The following is an 18,278-nucleotide window of genomic DNA, read 5'->3' on the forward strand; positions in this document are numbered from 1 at the left end:
AATGTTTTAATGCAAGGAGGAGGCAGGACTACCATCTGCATCTGTATTTCACAAGCATATTTTGTCCACTGGTCCCTTCAGACAGCAAAAGATGCTTTTCCCTGCTCATGAATGCTTCAGAGTCAGACAGGGCAAGGGGTGTGTGAGAAGTCTTTTTCTTTCCTTCCTTCACGTTTCTCCCCCAGGATTATGATGGTGTTTCAGAGCAGCACTATGAATGGTAGATTACCTGAGGGGAAAAAAACAGGATTCATTTGGGAGGTGTTTTCTGGGCAGGAGGGTCTCAGGTGTGTGGTGTTCGGGCTCTCCCCACCTCCCAGCGGCTACGTTTTGGCAAGGAGGTGGCCACAGGAGATCCTCTGCTCAGCGGTGCCCCGTCGAGATGCTGTCTCCTTGGAGAAAGGGGACAGTGGGGTGTCTGCCACAGCCCCGAGGGGATGCTCACTGCGGCTGCACATCCTGCCTGCTCCTCTGGAAAATGCTTTCTTTGGCAATTTCTCCTCCGTCCCTCTCCCCCTCGCAATAAAAGCTCTGTGAGGGAGACGACCGTCATTTTAATGGGAGAATTGAAATTCAAGTGCTAGCTTTCCACTGGAAACTAGTTTTGAAGCAAAGTTTTCAGGAATCCCTTAGGGGTTGGAGGGTGCTTTCTGATTAAATAGCATTTCATTTAGGCTGCTTTCCTTTTCCCAGCTAGAGGGAGGGCTGTGAAATCAGTCGGGCTGACACCAGGGCCCCACCTGCATTGCAGAGGTTTCATGGGACCCTCAGGGGAGCCTTTTCTCCCCAAAAGCTCCTTGCAAAGCTTGGGTGTGCCCGTGCAGGCAGAAGGAAATCCTGGCCAAAAAACAGCTGCCTTCATCCTCTGTGGTGTGTGTGGCCTCTATATGAGCCATCACCTCCTGGAGGAAGGACCAAATTTAAGCACGTTCAAGAAGTCAGGATTTTGGATGGGGCATCCTGGCAGCTCCACGAGCCAGTCCGTTGATGGGCACAGGCACCACGAGGTTTTACCCAAGGCAAACACTGTGGGTCCCACCCCACAGCAAGGGTCGTGGTTTCACGATGGGACCTGGTAGACCAGGTAGGGCTTGGTGAGTGACCTTGGAGGTGTTTTCCAGCTGAGATGAGGGGATCCTGCGGCTTGAAAATGAGGGATTTAGAGCACTTTCAGGAAGCACTGTGTGGTTTTTGCTGTTCACGCAGGCAGTGCATTGCACCTGCAATATCAGCAGCCCTGGGAGGCTTTGTCCTGTGCGGGCACACCTGATATCCCTGGCAAATCCTGCTCAGCTCCTAAAATGCAAGAGCAGAGCATATTCACGGTTGGCTTGATTCTTCCTCATCATTAACTCGGACGAGGGCTGCTTAGGTAAGCACTGCGCACGCCGAGCCACAAAATCCTGGGCAAGGGTTTTTTTGGCTCTGCTTTCTTGGCTGCCTTTTAGAGCAGTCACATTTTGGGATGGGGGAGAGAAAAAAAGAAAATCACACGCACGCAGTGGTAATGCCCCTCTGGGCTGGGTGAGCGACTTTGGAAACGCTCTCTGCTCAGTGGAGAGAAACCCGCAATACCAGTCCCACCTCATCTCGCTAATTTTATGCAAATATTACTGACGTGGTGAGAGCAACAGTTGCAGGAGCAGGCCGACGATGCCAAAATGCTAACAGGTGTAGTCAGAGCATCCAACTGCAGCACCAGGCAGCTTTTTTTTTGTTTGTTTGTTTCTTTTTCCCCGTTCTGCCTGGATGGTTTTTTCACACCCTTTGCATTCATGTAAATTACCATGTGGGGTGCAGAGGGATAAACAAAAATCAGGCCTTTGAATACAATTGCTTACCGGGAAGAAGACCAAAGCAGAGAGCCTTGCAACGCCTGCCCCACATGCAGGAACAGGCGGATTTGCTGGGGCTGAGACCTAGCAGGGCTCCTGAGACTCGTGACACTCCCTGAGCACCGCTTCATTTACAAAGGTTCACAGCAGAGGGGGGCAAAGCTGAAGCTGGCTGTGAAAGGGATCCATTTATTGCTCAGCTCTGAAGCTTCCTGATGGGGATAATTAATTTTCCAATTCAGCTCCACCTGTGATGTCAGGATTTCTTCAGAAGGCAGCACTGCAGCTGGGCTCGCTGCCTTTTCCCATTACCCAGCCACATCCACGGGTGTGGGAGCCTGTGGCCAGGCTCTGTGGGGTGGGCTGGAATCTGGTGCATCAAATTAGGGTTAAAGTTTGGTCTTGGCAGCACAAAGCTGTCTGTGACATCCTATGGGTGTGCTGACCTTGGTCCCCACTGCTGGTGGGAGCAGGTTCCTCCTGGAGGCAGGCGGTTCAGGCATCACGAGGCACAGCTCACACACCAAAATACACTCACGTGGCTTGCCCAGTAACTCTGACAGACAGCTGACTGTGTAGTAAAAACATGTAGTGGTTATCCTCCTGGATAATTCACAAGCTGAAATAAATTGTTTGCTGGAAACAGCTCCCCTTGTTCTTTTTACTGCATGTATCTCGCGTGCGTTGCCACGTTAAAAACAACACGAAAACTGAACTCCCTGCTTGTCCTCAGCACAGGCATCTCCGCAAAGTCTGAAAGAGAGGAGCTGTGAAGAACCAGAGTGCTTTCAAAAGAGGAACTCTGTACAGAGGGAAGGAATTCAGCATTAATCAGACATCCAGCAGATAGTTCTTCTCTCTGGCTGGTTACGTTTTAAAATTTATTTGTTCTGGGAAAGGCAGGAATTTCTCCCTAAAGCTGGAGCCAAACTGGAGGGGGAACGCTCAGCTGAGAAATATTTTCCTACCTTTTAAACCCCACAATACGTAGCGAGGCTGTTTCCACACTCCTGGTGCTGGGTTGTAGCTGTAACTCGTGTCTCAAGTGACCCACGATTATTTTATTTCCCAGCAGGGTTTAATTTTTAAATTCTCTGCCTTTGCAGGTGGTGAATTAAGGGAGAAATGAATGTGCTCGTAAGCTGGGCATGGGGTGAAGGATCCCATCAAGGATTTTTGGACATGGCCAACCTTGCCTGTAGCTCCCCAGTCTCCAGTAAGGTTGCATTGGGGTGACCTCATCCTGCTGGTTTTTGGGAGCCCGCAGGCTCCCAAGGTCCACGGGTGCTGGGGCTCTGCCCTAGGTGTCCTCTCCTGGCTGAGGACACCACTTCTCCACCGGGACAGTCCCATGGACATCTGCTGGTGTGGGGTCTGGCCAAGCTCCCCCAGCATGTAGGATTTTGGAGGGAGAGCTGGGGTAAGGAAGGTCGATGAGGGGTCTAATGGAAATGTATATATATTTATATATATAATTTTTTTAATTTTTTTTCCCCACAGGCTTTTACTTTCTTTGATCTGCCTGCTGAAGCTGTGGCAGAGACCACCTCCATCATGGGTTTTAGCCAAACCAGGTGGCTGGCAGCAGCTCATCCAAAACCTGCCACATCGCAAGGCCAGAGCTGAGTCCCCAAAACTGGCTTAGAAATTAGGGCACCATATAAGCCCAGCAGCCACAGCACCACAGAGAGGTGGGCGAGGAGTTTTTGTGTGACATTAAGGACACCTCAGCCACTGGTGCAGGTGCTGGTTGGCTTCTGCAGCCCACCAGGAGATGCTGGCATGATGCACCTTTGTTCTCCTGTGCCCTTTCAACATTTTAAACTCTAGTGCCACCAGATTAAAAATATTAATGGATCATTGCAGCAGCTAAAACCTTCTCAGTCTTTTTTCTTCAAGCACTGATCCTGTCATTCCCTTCCTTGCCTCCAGCAGACAGTGCTGGGCTGTGTCTGACTGTACCTGCGGGCACGTCCATGTGGGCCAAAGCCTGGCCATGCAGCTAGCAGCCACGTTCAGAGAGGCCTTGCTACCTTCTTTTTTGGAAATTCAGTCCGCCTGAGAGAGCTGTGCCTCCCTGCAGGCAGCCTGTGATCAGCCACCTTGCCTGTCCTCCGAGGGCATTGCCTTTTTCATAAAGCAACGTGATTTAGTGGTGTTGTTCTCACAGAGGGAAGAAGCTAGCAAATCATCGATTCTCTGCTCACAAAGAGGTAGACTTCCAGTCTCCCAGTAACACTGGCAATGTCTTTTCCAAATATAATGACTGAGAAAAAAAAAAAAAGTAAAAAAAAAAAAGAATGAGAACAGTTAGAGCAGTTCAGCATATTTTAAAGCATCCTCCACAGCCTGTCTTAGTGTCAGGAACATGCTGCTTGTCTTAGGAGTTGCATGGGGGCTGATATGGGCCAGGTCTGCACCCACCTGCTCAGGTTGCATTTCGGTCTCCGAAGGATGGAGCTGGGGCCCTGATCACCAAGACACCCCACAAATGTACCTTTTGCAGGGTAACTCCTGCAGACCTGGTTAGCAGCCCGCAGCAGCAGACAGCTGTCTCCCCGAGATGATTAAAATCTGATTTACAAGGCACAGCAGACAGCTGGCTCAAAGGTCAGTCCTCTGCCCCCCATTTCTCTGCCTCCCAACACCCAAATATTCCCTATATTCCTGCCCCGCAGCCAGGTGGCCTTGCAGCCTGTGGTCCCAGCCAGGTAATTTTGGCTGTAGAAACCCCAGGTTTTGGCTGCAGGGACTGCAGCAGAGGCCTGGAATCAGGTTTCCCACCTTGTGCTAAAAATACCATGTTTTGACAGTGCAGGTTTAGTCTCTGAGCATGCCCCATGATCACAAAGGACAAGCTCAGCTTCTTTACCCTCACGTTTTCCTCTTCTGCATCCGTTCCCATCACCTGCCTGCTCTCAGCACTGCGCTCCTCCACTGCTTCCATCTCTTCCCTCCAAAGGAAGACGAAGCAGCAGGACTTGCTGATGCCCCCATCCTGCTTTTAGGGAGGCAGAAAACAGAACAAACATTGCCTCATCACCACTACCAAAAGGCTTCTTCGAGCGCAAAGTGTATGGCAGTGCCAACATCTCCGGGGGGCTCTGGTGAGGTGTGCATGGGGCTGGTGGCCACAGCGGTCCACGCAGGTTGATTTGACCTCACATTTCTCCCCCCAGCCTAATTTTCCAGCCCAGTGGAGGCTGATGAGGGAGGCTGCATCTCACGTTGGCACCAAAAAGGTGTTGTGGAGGCCCGTGCATGGGCAGGGGCTGGCCATCCCCATGGGATCATGCACAGCAAGCCCCCAGCTCTGGGCAGCAACCCATCATCTGCATTGGGTTGTTGTGAAACCGCCGGTTTTATGGAGGCAATTATTGGAGCCCAGCTGGAGGTAATGACTAATGCTGCTGCTTAAGACCGAGAAATAACAGCTGTACTCTCTCTCAGCTGCTGTGAGCCCGGGTCTCTGAAGTCTTAAAAGCTGTTTGTTCGGGAACATCCACATTTTATTAGATTTTGACACAGATCGTGCCAGAGCCAGAGAATCACAGCGAAACGTTCCTTCGGGCTGCCTCTGAAGCAGCCTCACGCGCTGTGGCAGCATCTCCCTTTGTTCCCTTACCACCAAACCCCTCCGTTTAGTCGCACCCCAGCCCCTAACAGCATTACCACAGGGGCCACCAGCCTGGTGTGACAGCCAGCTTCTGAGCAGCTCCTTTACCACGTTGTGCTGGGCTTCGGTGGAAGCAGAGAGGGAAAAGAGACAGCTGATGTCCACATCCTTGGCTTTCATCTTCCTCTGTCTCCAGAAGAGGTCAAAGCAATAAAAAATTCATTTGTTTATATATATAATCAGCCCTGGGACTTGTGCGATGCAGCCAGGATGGTCAATTAAAGCCCAACACCTGCATAAATACTCGCAGCGAAGCCTGTGCCACTGTATCCACAGTGGATACAGCCAAAAAAAAAGAACCAAATGGAGCAAAATCTGCCCCAAAAGCAGGACTGGGAGACGTATTCCCTTGCCTGCTGGAGCAGGGAGCAGATACAAGGCTGGGGAAGCGCTGTGGGGGAGATGCCACCAACAAACCGTGGCACCATGGAGCAAAATTGTTCTTCAAAGGGGGACCAGGGAGATAAGCTCACGGGTTTAGAGAAAGGTTTGACTTCCTTTCCCTGCCTCACTGCCCGTGTGCTGGAGGGAGCCTGCCCTGAAGGGCTCCTGGTGGCCTCCATCACTTCCACCTTGCAGAAGGGCAGCTGGCATTTTTGGGGAGGAAGGGGAACGCTCAGCAGCTCCAGCTAACATGGTGTGATCGTGAAGGTCTTCTCCAACCTAGATGATCCCAATTCTATATTCGGAGCCCTGTTGAGCCAATGCCACCTGCTGGAGAAAAAAAAACGTGGAGGCTGGGATTTGTGGGACCATGTAAATTGGACTTTCATAGGCATCCGTACACCCAAAGCCCCTCTTTGGAGCTTGAAGAGCTGAGCACATGCCTGTGGGGTCTGGCTGGGAGCCACCACGGGGAAGGGGTTGGCTCACGGTTTCCTTTCCCCCGTTGGCCCCATCTGACAGCTAATTATCATTCCAGAGGTAATTGCTGGGGAAGCAATTGGAGGCAGAGCCTTTTCCTGCCGGAGCAGAGCACCCACTTTGGGAAAAGCTCCTCTCCGGGCAGGGCATCTTGTGCTGGGTGTTTAGACATGGAAACGAGTTTTGACTGCTGCACCCGTGAGCTCAGCGGGGGCAGGCTGGGTTGCGAGTCGGCACGGTGTTTTATGGGGATATTTCACCTGAGCACCAGCTCGGGAAGGAGCTGAGCACTGCCTCGTTGTTTCAGCCTCGTTTTGTCTCCGTGAGCTGTAAATCTGCCGCGCGCCGCTGCAGCCCTGGGGTTGCGCTTGCAGGCACACGTTGCTCATCTAATAAGCTCCGGCGATGCTGCTACTTACCCCATAAATTCCACGATCTTCCCTCCACCGACCATTAATCTGCTTCATTTCCCGACAATTTTACACTCTTTTGATGAACTGTTTGTCTAACCATTTGAAGGAAACAATGTCAAAAGCAGCACCTTAGGCGTTCTCCCCACTAATGAAGAAAATCCATCACGGGGGGGAGTTTATCTGTTTCTTTGCTGGATGCAAACAAAACGTCAGGCTAATTTACTCCCATTAATCTTAAAGGCCGTTGCCACGATGATATTCCTACGTCGGAGAGGATTTTTTTTTTTCGTTTTACACATAAATATTTAAGCAAGTACCTAAAGCAGAAATAAATTGCTTTCTAAAAGGCAGATTAGTTTTATATCCAGTGATTTAACAATAAATTTGTGTGGGGCTGGGCTTCCAGGGCTTGTGGCTCCCTTCCAGCTGGGTTTGCCTTTGCATGAGCAGGGCCTTCATCGTCTTCAGTGGGTGCTTTGCAGGATCTGCGTGGGGCAAAGGTGAAGGTGTTGGTGTCTTATGGTTTCAGCAGTGCTTTCCCCGTGGTCCTACCTCCTTGCTGCTGCTCTCCTCCATCCCGTCAAGGTGCCAGCAAGCACACGGGCATGCCCCAAAGGCGGTTCCCCTTCCCAGCTCCCCTGGCTGAAGACAGGCAGGTGCCTGGTTAGGACCAGGGGTTGCTCCAATTGCCCCCGTGGGAGCCTCCTGCAATTTAGGCTCTACAAGCCCAGGGAAGGTGCCTTATCCTGGTATAAGAGCATAAATATAATAGGAAATGAACCATGTTTGTAGCTGGAGTGAACGGGACCTGATGCTGGTGAAGGCTGATGGGGCTGGAGCAGTCCCCAGGGGTTTCTCTGAACCACTGCGGCCACATCTCAGGGCCTGTGCGTTCTGCTTTCTACATGCATAAATACACGTGGGGAAAAAAATAATAATTAGAGGAAACTAATGATCAATCTGAGCAAGATCATGGCTTTTGCTTCTCCCATTTATCCATACGTGACTCTTTGTTAATTCAGGAGTGACTTTTATTCACGCGCATAAGGGTTTACAGATGCTCCCACATGTGTTCAGCCAGCAAACTATTTTCTGGGTTTCGTTGTGTTATATTATTATTCTCATTTACTCACATAAGGCAGTGCCCAGGCATGGCTGAGTTATTTTGGACCCAGGATGAGTCGTTTCATTCTCCAAGTTCACAGGCAAAGGTCACCTCTTGATAATGAATCCCCGTGAGTTGGGCTTCAGTGGGGTTTCTTGGTGGAGACGGGATGGGGTGAAGGGTTTCCTTTATCACCTCAAGGGCAGGAGTGCAGCAAGATGCTGCCGGTGCTCCGGATGCTGAGGCACACACGATGTCGTGTGCCGATGCTTTCGGAGAGCACTCACACTGGCTGATTAATGTCACTCCAGCCTCACTTCATCTTCTCTTAAGCAAGAGGGAAAGGTAATTGCTTGCACTTATCAGCGTGGCTGTGGAAGTACCCCCTCGCAGGCTCTAAAACTGACAGACGGCCGAGATGGATGGCTCGGGGACAGCACAGGAGCCCGCTTCCCTGCCTCTCTGCAGGCACCCATGTGTCCTCCTGCTCGTTTTGCTCTCTGCCCTGACTCCTGAGGCCCAATTTAGCCAGGATGCTGCTGTGCGCTCTCACTGCCTGGCTGCTGGGGGTGTCAGCACTCACAGAATGCATTTTGCACCCAGTTGCCTTCTGCTGAGGTAACCCTGCATGTTTGTTAAAGGATTTTTATTTTCTTTTTTCTGCTAACCTTAGAGAAAGCTTCATGCAGACATCAGGCACGTGTCACCTCTTCCTTGGGGGAAGACAGAGCTCAGCTCTGGTGACTTGTTAGGAAAGTCTCCTCTGCTTTTCCTCACACCGCTCCAGACTCTCTGCTTTTAATATTTTGGGAACGATGAAGGCATCATCAAAAAAAGCCTGATGCAAACCATGGGAAGATTGTCAGTGACTTCCCTCAGCCCTGAGCGGTGCCTCTCAGTGCTTGGCTAACCTTTCCCAGGCTCTCTGTCAGTTCAGCTGGTCAAAACTGCAGTTTTCAAAGGTGCTGGGGAGGAGAGGGGAGTGAAGGCACCCAAAATCTGGTGGACATCTGATGAAAATCCCAAGTTGTGATCGTTGCATGATAAGCCTTGCTTAGTGCCTTTCTCAAGCATTCGTGGGATGTCTCTGGAGAAGGTCTCCTTATCTTTCCTACAATCCCTTCTCCTTTTCCAAGACATCCCACCAATGGGGGGGTTAAATAAAATTAAAAAAACAAAAACACCTTTTGGAGCAGCAAGAACCCACCCGCAGCTCCACATCACAAAAACTGAGGACATGAGAGGCCCAGCCACCACCACGGGGTTCAGCGTGGCGTGCCCCTCGCCGTCAGGTTGTGCTGCTGGAGGTACCGCAGCAGGACCTGCCCCCTTCTCTCCAGGGTCCGCAGCAGAGGTCTCAGCCCCTCGTCACCTCCCTGGCTGTCCCACAGCTCCCGGTCCACGTACAGCGACTCCAGCAGCCGGCGGCCCAAGCAGCCCGACCTCAGCACGGCCACGGCCGCCTCCGGGAAGCTGAAACAGATTCAGGATGGAGACTGCCATCAGCCACCCCCACCCGCTTCACCGGGACACGTGAAAACGGATGGGTCTTCTCCCTGTCAGGCTTCATCTCGCTGCAACACCCAGCGGGTGTGCAGAGATCACCAAAGGCTCTGCAGGAGGGGAGGGATGTCCCACCAGGAGCGTGCGCCTTGCCTGCCTTACCTGTCTATGCCCTGCAGGAGCCTGAAGTTGAGCTTTGCCTCCGGCTGCTGTGGCTGGCCGGCGTTGTCGATGAACACGAGCTGGGACGGGGCGCTGCTCCGGACCTGCCGGTGGGGACGGGAAGGAGCAGCTCAGATACCACGGGCAGTCACCAGCCCGGTGCTTTAGGCTGGGTGTTTGGGGTACTGAGTAACCCCGAGAGCCTCTGGGGGCCAGAAGCAGCCAGTACTTCCCAGAAACCTTCATTTTTGGCCATGTCGCTGGGACATGGGACAGGGGAAAGGGTCACAAGGGCTGGGGACGTACCAGGATGTGCACCAGGAGCAGCTCGGCTGGGTTTCGGCACTTCTCGTGGAGCATCTCCTCCACGCAGGGCTCCGAGGGGTCGGGCTCGAACCCGCAGCAGTATCGGTCCAGGCGGTCGTGAACCTGTGGGAGATATTTTGGGGTCCTCAGCTGGGGCAGACAGCTGGGGTGGGCAGGTCCCGGGGATCCTCACATGGAGCTTTTCTTGCTCAGAGGAAAATAAAATGCTTTTAAGCATTTAAGCTAGGGGTGACTGTCCTCTGGAAGAAGTTGGGCCTGCAAGGACTGCTACATCCTGAAGGCCTGAGCCTGCAAAGTCATCTGGGGGTCAAATAGGTGATGAAACACCAGAAGTTTCCTTTTTTTGGTCTTTCTGTGTGTTGTTGATGGGAAAGCATCCATCGGGGTAGTCTGTGATTGCTGAAGCTCTCAAGTAGGGCACCAAAGAGCCTGACTAACTCTCGCGTCACGGAAAAGAGAAGGAAGGGGGCTGGGAGAGCCACGTGTGAGACTCCTGGGCTTGCAGAGCAGCCCCAAAAATGCCTGTGGCCATCACCACAGCGCCTGGGTGAAGTCCTCAGCTTCTGCATTCCCCAGCTGTCAGCAAAAAAGGCTCTGAAACACAGAGAGAAAGCAAACAGGAAAGTGTCCGTGTGCTGAAATGCTTGAACAAGGGAGGGGGGCAGCCACCCTCACAGCCTTCATTTTGGGGGAGTTGAGCCAATTTCCAGACCAAGCAGCTCCCAGGAAGGATGGGACAACCTCAGAAGGAGACAGGGATGCTGCTGCAGGGGTGAAGCCTGAGTGTGCTGGTGGTTTGGGCTCTTTTTAAGGCACGGGATGAAGCCAGTAGCTGCTCCCTTTCAACAGGGCTCTGCGTTTTACCCATGGTAAAGGAGACATCTCTGTCTCCTGACACCTCAGACCTATGGGACTCAGGTGAACATAGGTTGTAGGGGACAGCCAGCAGCCTGAAACTCTCCTACTTGCAAACACTGTGTGTGTGTGATGTAAGGCGTGAATAATGCAGAAGAAGCCAAATTTTAAAACCCTTTAGAAGAAGCTGATGAAGATCTCAATGCCTGGCTCAGGGCTGCACGGGAAGGCTCAAAGTTTGCGGCTTCCCACTCTCCTCAGTGCATGCTGCAGGATGCTAGAGACATTATTTCATTACTACAGTATCCTGCTGGCTTCATGCCTCTTTATGTGATTTTTCCACATGGGAGGATCCCACTGAGTTATTGAGAAAAAGCCAGTGGATTGCTCCTTGATTTATTACTCCTCTGTTTTGGCCATCTGCAGGAAAGTCTCCTTAAAACTGGATGCTTTTTTTCTCCTGGAGATGCAGCTTTTCCATTGCATTCAATGGTATTTTGGCCTGGGGGAGGGAAAGGGACTGGTTAATCTTCTCATTTGTTTGGCTGTTTCATCTAAAATATTTCCAAGCCCAACCATGACTGCGTCTCCTTTGCCAGCCATAGTCTGAGGTTATAAAGATTAATGGCCAGGCCGTGCCAAAAAAACAGAAAGAGTAATGAGAACACACATTTCAATAGTATTTTTTTCTTCCTCCTTTTTTTTTTAAGTATATGTATTTATATATATAAAATTGTCATTTCAGGTAGTTTCCCCTTGTCTAATAATGAAACTTGCAGCCCTGAGGTACATAAACAGTTTTTTTTTTTTTTTTTTTTTTTTTTTTTTTCTTTTTTTTTTTTTTTTTTCTTTTTTTTTTTCTTTTTTTATTTTTTTTTCCTTTTTTTTTTTTTTTTTCCACAGAAACCCCTTTTTCCTCCTCAAGATTACTCCCTAATAAATGATAACTGCCTGTTACGCTGCGGTAATCCCTTGCAGCAGCAGGCTATGGTTTTCCAGACAGATCAGCCTGTTAACCCTGAGGAGGAGGAGGAGGAAAACACTACCACACAGAGGGGTAGGGATGAAGACTCCCCACACCAGCAGCACGTCTCTGGAGTGACTGCATCAAAGCCACGGGGCTGGTGCAGGAGATGCTGCCTTCACCCTGTGCTGAGGAGATGAAGGAAAGTTGCCTGGTGGCAGGGATTTTTATTTATTTATTTTTCTTTTGTCAGAGAAACTTTGCCTGGGCTTGAAAGTTGAGGAATTCTTGAAATGTTGAGGGCTGAGCAGAAAAATTGAACCCTTTGCATTCACTTGTCTCTTCAGCATCTACAGCAAGAGAAGCTCCAGCCTCCTCCCACCCCAACTTGCAGCTGAGCTTCACCAGCCTGGAGGCTGGATCGAGGTCCTGAGGCACTTGGTAGTGCCATGGATCACCCACCAGACTTGAAAATCTTCAGCCAGCAAAGAGCTTTTGAATGATACAGATGAGGCTTCAGCTCCTCAGGCTTCTCTGATTTTCACCAATGATCCAGCTAAATGCAATCACCGAGATGTCCCTTCTGGGTGCAAAAGTTACTCCAGCAGCAAAAATCAGTAATTTTTGACTCACATTTTGGCATGTTCTCCCTGGACAACACAGCCTACACAACTCACAGAAGAGAAAGAGGTGACAGAGGTGTGCACAGGAGGACGCCGTGTCCCACCAGGCATGCCAGGCAGCCTCCCTCACCTCAACCCTACCTGCAGAAGGAAGTCGAAGAGCGCCAGGCGGCCCCACTCGCCGTGCTGGATGCTCTTGCAGGGTGTCCCCACCACCACCGGGGCCTTGCCGTGAGTCCTCAGCATCTCCTGGTACTGCAGCCACCCCATGGCGCAGGAGTTCTGGTCGTTGTTGGTGTCCTCCAGGTGCTGGACATCGGGTGCCCACCAGATGATGGGCCTCGTAGCGCCATTGGTGTAGCTATAGGGCAGGATGGGGCTGGAGAAGCGGCGGGCCACGGCGGGCAGGCTCCTGTTCAGCCCCAAGACCCTGTCCAGGTGGAAAGCCACCACCTCGTAGAGGTCCCCAGGGCGCTTGATGAGCCCGCAGCGCCCATCCCTGCAGTCCCCCCCAGGACTGGGGGGCTGGGGGTCCCCTTCGGCGTGCAGGCGGACACGCAGGACCTGCCCGTGGGCCGGCACACGGGTTTTGGAGACCACCTGCCCCTGGGCCAGCAGCTTCATCTTCTGGATGTCATCATCAGAGAGCCACGGCGGGGCCGTCCCACCAAAACGCAGCCTGTCCCCATGCTGGGGGCCGCCCCGCCAACACGGCCGCTCCACACAAGGCGAAGGGGAACGGGTGCCCAGCTCCCGCAGCCGCCGGCTGTCCCCATGACGCCTCCTTGTCCCCCGGGAGGACGGCTTGTCCCCACAAAGTGTGGTGGCTGTGTCCTGCCGAGGCCAAGGGGGTGGGGATGGTGATATGGGTGCTGGTGCCATGCGAAGGGACCGGGCCCGGCCATGGTCCCCGCTTGGTGGTGGGGGCAGATGGGTGAGCGCCAGCAGGGCCAGGGCCAGCAGGACCCCCAGGGCCAGCAGGGGAGGGTGCTTCAGCCCCGTCCTTCGCCACGGTCGCTGGGCCTGTGGGTCAGAAAGGAGAAAGGAGAGTGTCACTGGTGTCACAGACACGTTGGCCAACGTGTCTGCTTTGCCCTAAAGCCCTCCCTGGCATCACAGCGCTGGTTCTGCTCAAAGACCACCTCACTGGCTGTGACCTGCCTGGTGGCCAACGTATTTTATAGTCTCTTTATAAGCTTTCCAGCCCAGCACTGCTCTCGTGCTTTACAGAGACATTTCCAAGCAATTCGGCGATGAGGCTCAGGACAACAAGCAGGGAACAGGGCCTTGTTCCTCTTCGCTTTGCCATTATTTATTTTGGAAGCACAAGCACATCCACAGCGGACATAGCGGGGTGGTGTATTGCCAAGGAAGGGATAAGGAATTGTTTGTAAGAGGAAAAGCTTGAAAAAGCAAGAGCTCAAACGCTCTGGGGGTGAGAGCCAGCGGCCAGAGTGACTTCCAGAAGGCAGCTCATGAGAATCACGGGACGGTTTGGGTTGGAAGGAGCCTTAAAGATCACCCAACTCCAACCAACTACCATGGGCAGGGACACCTCCCACCAGCCCAGGCTGCCCAAAGCCCCATCCAGCCTGGCCTTGAGCACCTCCAGGGATGGGGCATCCACAGCTTCTCTGGGCAGCCTGTGCCAGGAGAAATGTTTCATCTGTACCTCATCAGCTGATCGAGCACTATCCGAAAACCTGTGAGGGCCCAAGTGGGTTTTCCTTCAAGGTCTCAAGGACTGAGCAGATTTAAAGCAGCTTCCAAGAGCCTGTGATGGTGCATTTGGAGTGATTTAGCTTTATAGCTCTCATTTAATTGTTTCTCTCCCAGAAATACAGCACAGCACAGCAAAATGGAGCTGCTGGGAGGAACGCTTCGCTCACACTCAGCTTGTGCCAGCCTCCTCCTGTGCAGCTCCAGGTGTGTGTCAGACCCGCACGGCAAAAATAGAGGGGCTGCCCAGAAATCTCACACCCATCCGAGTGTTTTTCAGAGCCCTGCCCAAAGCAACCCAAATAACAACACCTCTGCTGCTTTTTGGGTCCCTGAAACCAGACCTCGAGCTCTGCTGCCAACATTCATGAACACACTTGGGAACTCTTCCCCTTATTGTAATGGTGCGGAAAGCACTTGTCCAGGCACAGCAGCCGAGACTGGCTTTAATTAGCAGAACTCACACCCTTGGGGGAGCAAACAAGAGCCACACGGGGAGCATGGCGAACACAGAGGGAAAACCCCTTTTTAATCCACAGCTGGAGAGCAACGCTGGCCACGGGGAGCCAAGCGGATGGGAACAATTACAATTTATTTATTTTTTACGTCAAGGTGGTTTGCAGGGCGAGTGGTTGAAGCATCCTCAGTGCCTGGAACCACTTTGTCCCCTCTGTGGGCAGGCTCGGTTTGGTTACAGCCGGGGCTGAATCCTGCTCCTGGACCAGGGCCACCGCAGCCCTTTCCCTGCTCGGCTCGGGGAGCCTGGATTTCACTGCCACATCGACAATAATAAGGGGGAAAAAAAGTGCAAGTACAGCCTCTACGTTATTTCTGGCAGTCAATATTACAAACTTAATAATAATCTAGATGATATAACACTGCAGAAATGGCGCTGTATTTATAAACCCAGGGTAAATCCTTTTCCAAAGAGACTTTCTCCGAGTCTAGGCTGTAAAAAAAATGCTGCACTTTAAGCTATGGCTTCAATTCAGCCTGAAATGAAAACCATACATACCGCTCTGCTTTGCCAGCTTGACAAACTGACAGTACAGCACGTCTTCTCTAGAAATTAGGTACATTTCCCAGCAGGCAAGCTGAAGAAAAACCCATAAAAAACGCTTCGGAGAGGTACGGCCAGGATGCCAAGGAGTAAACAATACATCTGCTCACTGCTCAGATGGACATACAGCACAGCCCGGGCTCCCGGGGGCATGGCCTGGCCACTCGGGGGTGAGATTTTCTAAGTGTGGCTCAGAGGATTTTATCCCCGACACTTTGTTCCCGGGGTGCTCGAAGCTTGGCGGAATTTGAAGCGGAGGAGCCTGTTTCCAATTGCTTCACAAAGTGCATCGAACTGGCTTTGTCGAGCGTGGAAGAAAAGAAAAACAAACCCAAAACTTCATTATCCAGGAATGTGAGGAACAGCCCTCAAACTCAAGAAGATGCCATAGAAATACGTGGCCTTTGAAAGCGGGATCCATCCCTGCTCTCCTCTGGAGCCTGCCAGATAAACACAGAACCGAGTGGACAGCAGGCAACGCAGCCCACTGTGACCAATTTTAATAAAAATTGCTTGAAAAACCCCCAGAAGCCAGACCTGCTGCCAGGTGGTGCTGGGTCTGTCCCACAGAGCCAGCAGAACCCCCCAGGCTGGCTCACTGAGCTCTTCCCAAGAGCATGTCCAAACCAAACCTGAACACGACAAAGCTCAATTGCCCGGGATGGGGCTTTGAAACTTGCTGTGCTCTGCTCCATCCCCTCGTGCAACATCTGCGCGCCCGCTCCCTTCCAACAGTGCTGCCTTTGTGCCTCGGGGACTGCGCGGAGGATGCTCCGGAGGAGGGCAGCAGCCTGCAGACCACATGCCGGGGTCCTTCGCTGCTAACCCCTCACACGCACAGCCTCTGCACGCCTGGCTTCCTTCTGCTGGAAAACAACGTGATTTTTTTCTTCCCCACCTTCTTCAGGAATCAGAAGTCCTGCTCTTCAGCAGCTCGCTTGCAGCCGCAGCAAAGGACACGGCTGCTTTTCTGCTCACACGAATAATTTCCATAGGATGCCCAAAGCTAGGACAGTGACAGCAGCGAGGAGCCCAGGGGTTCCTCTAAAGTTCCCTTCCTCACAATGTCCCCCACCCTAAAAGCTTCTCCCTGTGTACTCCTGAGCCGCTCACCAGCTTCAGCCCTGCATCTCCAGCAGGGTTGTGCTGCCTCCTGCATCGCTGCAGCAAAGAGCAAAGGTGCTGGGAAGTGACATCTTATTTTGTAGCGTGTTCTGGGCTACACGGGGATGAATACATTTAAATAAAATCAAGTTTTATTCCCTTCTTGCTCTTGATGAGCTTACCGATCCTGTTGATGAGTGCCTGAAGAACCACTAAAACTCTCTTACACATTTTTGGCACCTGATCCGGTCTTATTCCTTTTATTGGGGGTCACATTTTTCTTATAGATGGGCTGGGGAGGTGGGCTTTGATCCATTTATTTCCAGTCTTCATGTTGAGCTGGCGCACCAGCCCCGGAGAAGAGGCACACGTGCTCAGTGCCCTGCGGGGGCTTTGCACAACTGGCTCCAGATTCCCTTGGACGCTTTTTGGTGGAGGATGGACAAGTCGGCTGGCTCAGTCTCCCCTCTCTTGCTCTAAGGGTTTTTTTTTTTTCTTCCTGAAGAGCGGAGGAACGCATTCGTGGGATTCCACAGCTGTGGCCGGGAGGGGAGGGACAGCGGGGCCATTCATCCCCTTGCCTTTATTGAAAACAGAATTGTTCATTCGTGCCCATCCTCAGCTTCAGGAAGGTAACCGTTTCCCTAGGTTTAACCCGTTCCTTTAGTTCCTATGCAGGGAAAAAATAAAAATAAAAAGGGAAAGGAATCTGCTCCCTGCCTGTCTTTGCCTCCTGCATCCTGCTTTTCCTTCTCCCAGCCGACCCCACCGGGTGAATGATCGCAGCCCGGCTCTGGAGGGGCTTTGCCTTTGGGGAAGGCAAGCAGCCACGGGGTTACTGAGCCTTTGGAGGGGTAATTATGGCATTTGGCATCTCTGCGAGAGCATTAATAAAGCGCCGTCAGCCCCTCTTATGTGTGCTGCCTCGTACTGGGAGAGCGGCAGAGTAGCTGGAAATTACTCACCGGCAGATTTTGGAGCCAGAAGCGAGGAGGCATTTCCCTCACGCAGCCTTCCCCCAGCCCGCTGCTGGCATTCGGTGTGTTTTCAGCTGGAGCTGGGGACACAGGGGAGCAGCCCCAAGCCCTGGCCTCGCCGTGCTTTAAAACCCAACAACAACCCCCCAAAAAAAACACTTTTTGATGCTGGTAGGAAACCGGCATCATTAATCAGGGAACTCAGAGTAGCCCATGCATGTGCCCTGCCGTGAGTCCTGCTGCTCACCAGCACCACTGGCCCCACAGCGTGCACCAGCCCCCTGAGCACCCCCAGCCATGCTCCTGGGACTTAAAAGCATTTCAGTGACATATGTGGGTGACACCAGAACAGTTTTTGGCAGCAGCACCTCCCTTCTCGCCCAGCACGTGCATCTGCAGCCGCTGCCCGACACGGGTTTTTGCAGGGGTGGCAGAGCAGAGGTGGGTAAAGCACTGCTCGCTTCCTCAGCTTTTTAATTAACTGCTTTGAGATAATTAAATACACTCCCTTGATTGTTAACCATTCGCTTTGCCCATCCCTTGTGTTACTAAGGACAGATCCATGCTGGAGTCTTGCCTGCATGCTCCAGCCCCACGAGGGATCCCTCTGGACTTGTCCCATGGAGGCAACTGGGGGATGGCCTTGCAACACATCCCATAGACCCAGCATCCCTTCCCAGCACCATCTCGAGGAGGAAAACCCCAAAATCATACCATGGCTCCCAGCAGCAACTGATGTCCTGCTCCTCACGTGCAGCAGAGGCGGCACGCGGTCACCTCCCGGGCTGGGCACCAGCTCCTGGCAGCGCTTCCATAGAAAACCAGAACATCGCAAACCATAAAATGGAAATAAAAAAATTAAAAAAGAGAGAGAAAAATAAATAAAATAAATGAAAGTTTTTTTTAAAAGTCCAATCCACGTGGCTCCTCTCCCCGAGGCACTGTCACCCCCGTGTCCCTTGGGGCTCGGGGCAGCCTCCGCGTGGGCTCTCCGCTCCCGGCGGGCGGACGCCCGGCCAACTTTGGCCGCCAGTTTTCCAACTCTGCAGCAGCCCAGACCCACCTCCCTGAGGCTGGGAAGGGGGGAGCAG

General features: G+C 52.3%; 1 protein-coding gene across 1 annotated transcript; it reads right to left on the reverse strand.

Annotated features, from left to right (window-relative positions):
* Positions 1 to 7,801: 7,801 nt before the first annotated feature.
* Positions 7,802 to 18,214, reverse strand: GASK1A (golgi associated kinase 1A). The gene is made up of 5 exons (XM_032181760.1): positions 17,902 to 18,214; positions 12,469 to 13,350; positions 9,865 to 9,987; positions 9,559 to 9,662; positions 7,802 to 9,366 (listed from the first exon to the last, which is right to left on the reverse strand). Exons 1-5 carry the CDS (start codon positions 17,902 to 17,904, stop codon positions 9,159 to 9,161), a joined length of 1,320 nt encoding a protein of 439 aa, XP_032037651.1. The 5' UTR covers positions 17,905 to 18,214; the 3' UTR covers positions 7,802 to 9,158.
* Positions 18,215 to 18,278: the final 64 nt, after the last annotated feature.

Source organism: Aythya fuligula, chromosome 2 (genome assembly GCF_009819795.1).
Source record: "Aythya fuligula isolate bAytFul2 chromosome 2, bAytFul2.pri, whole genome shotgun sequence".
NCBI lineage: Eukaryota > Metazoa > Chordata > Aves > Anseriformes > Anatidae > Aythya > Aythya fuligula.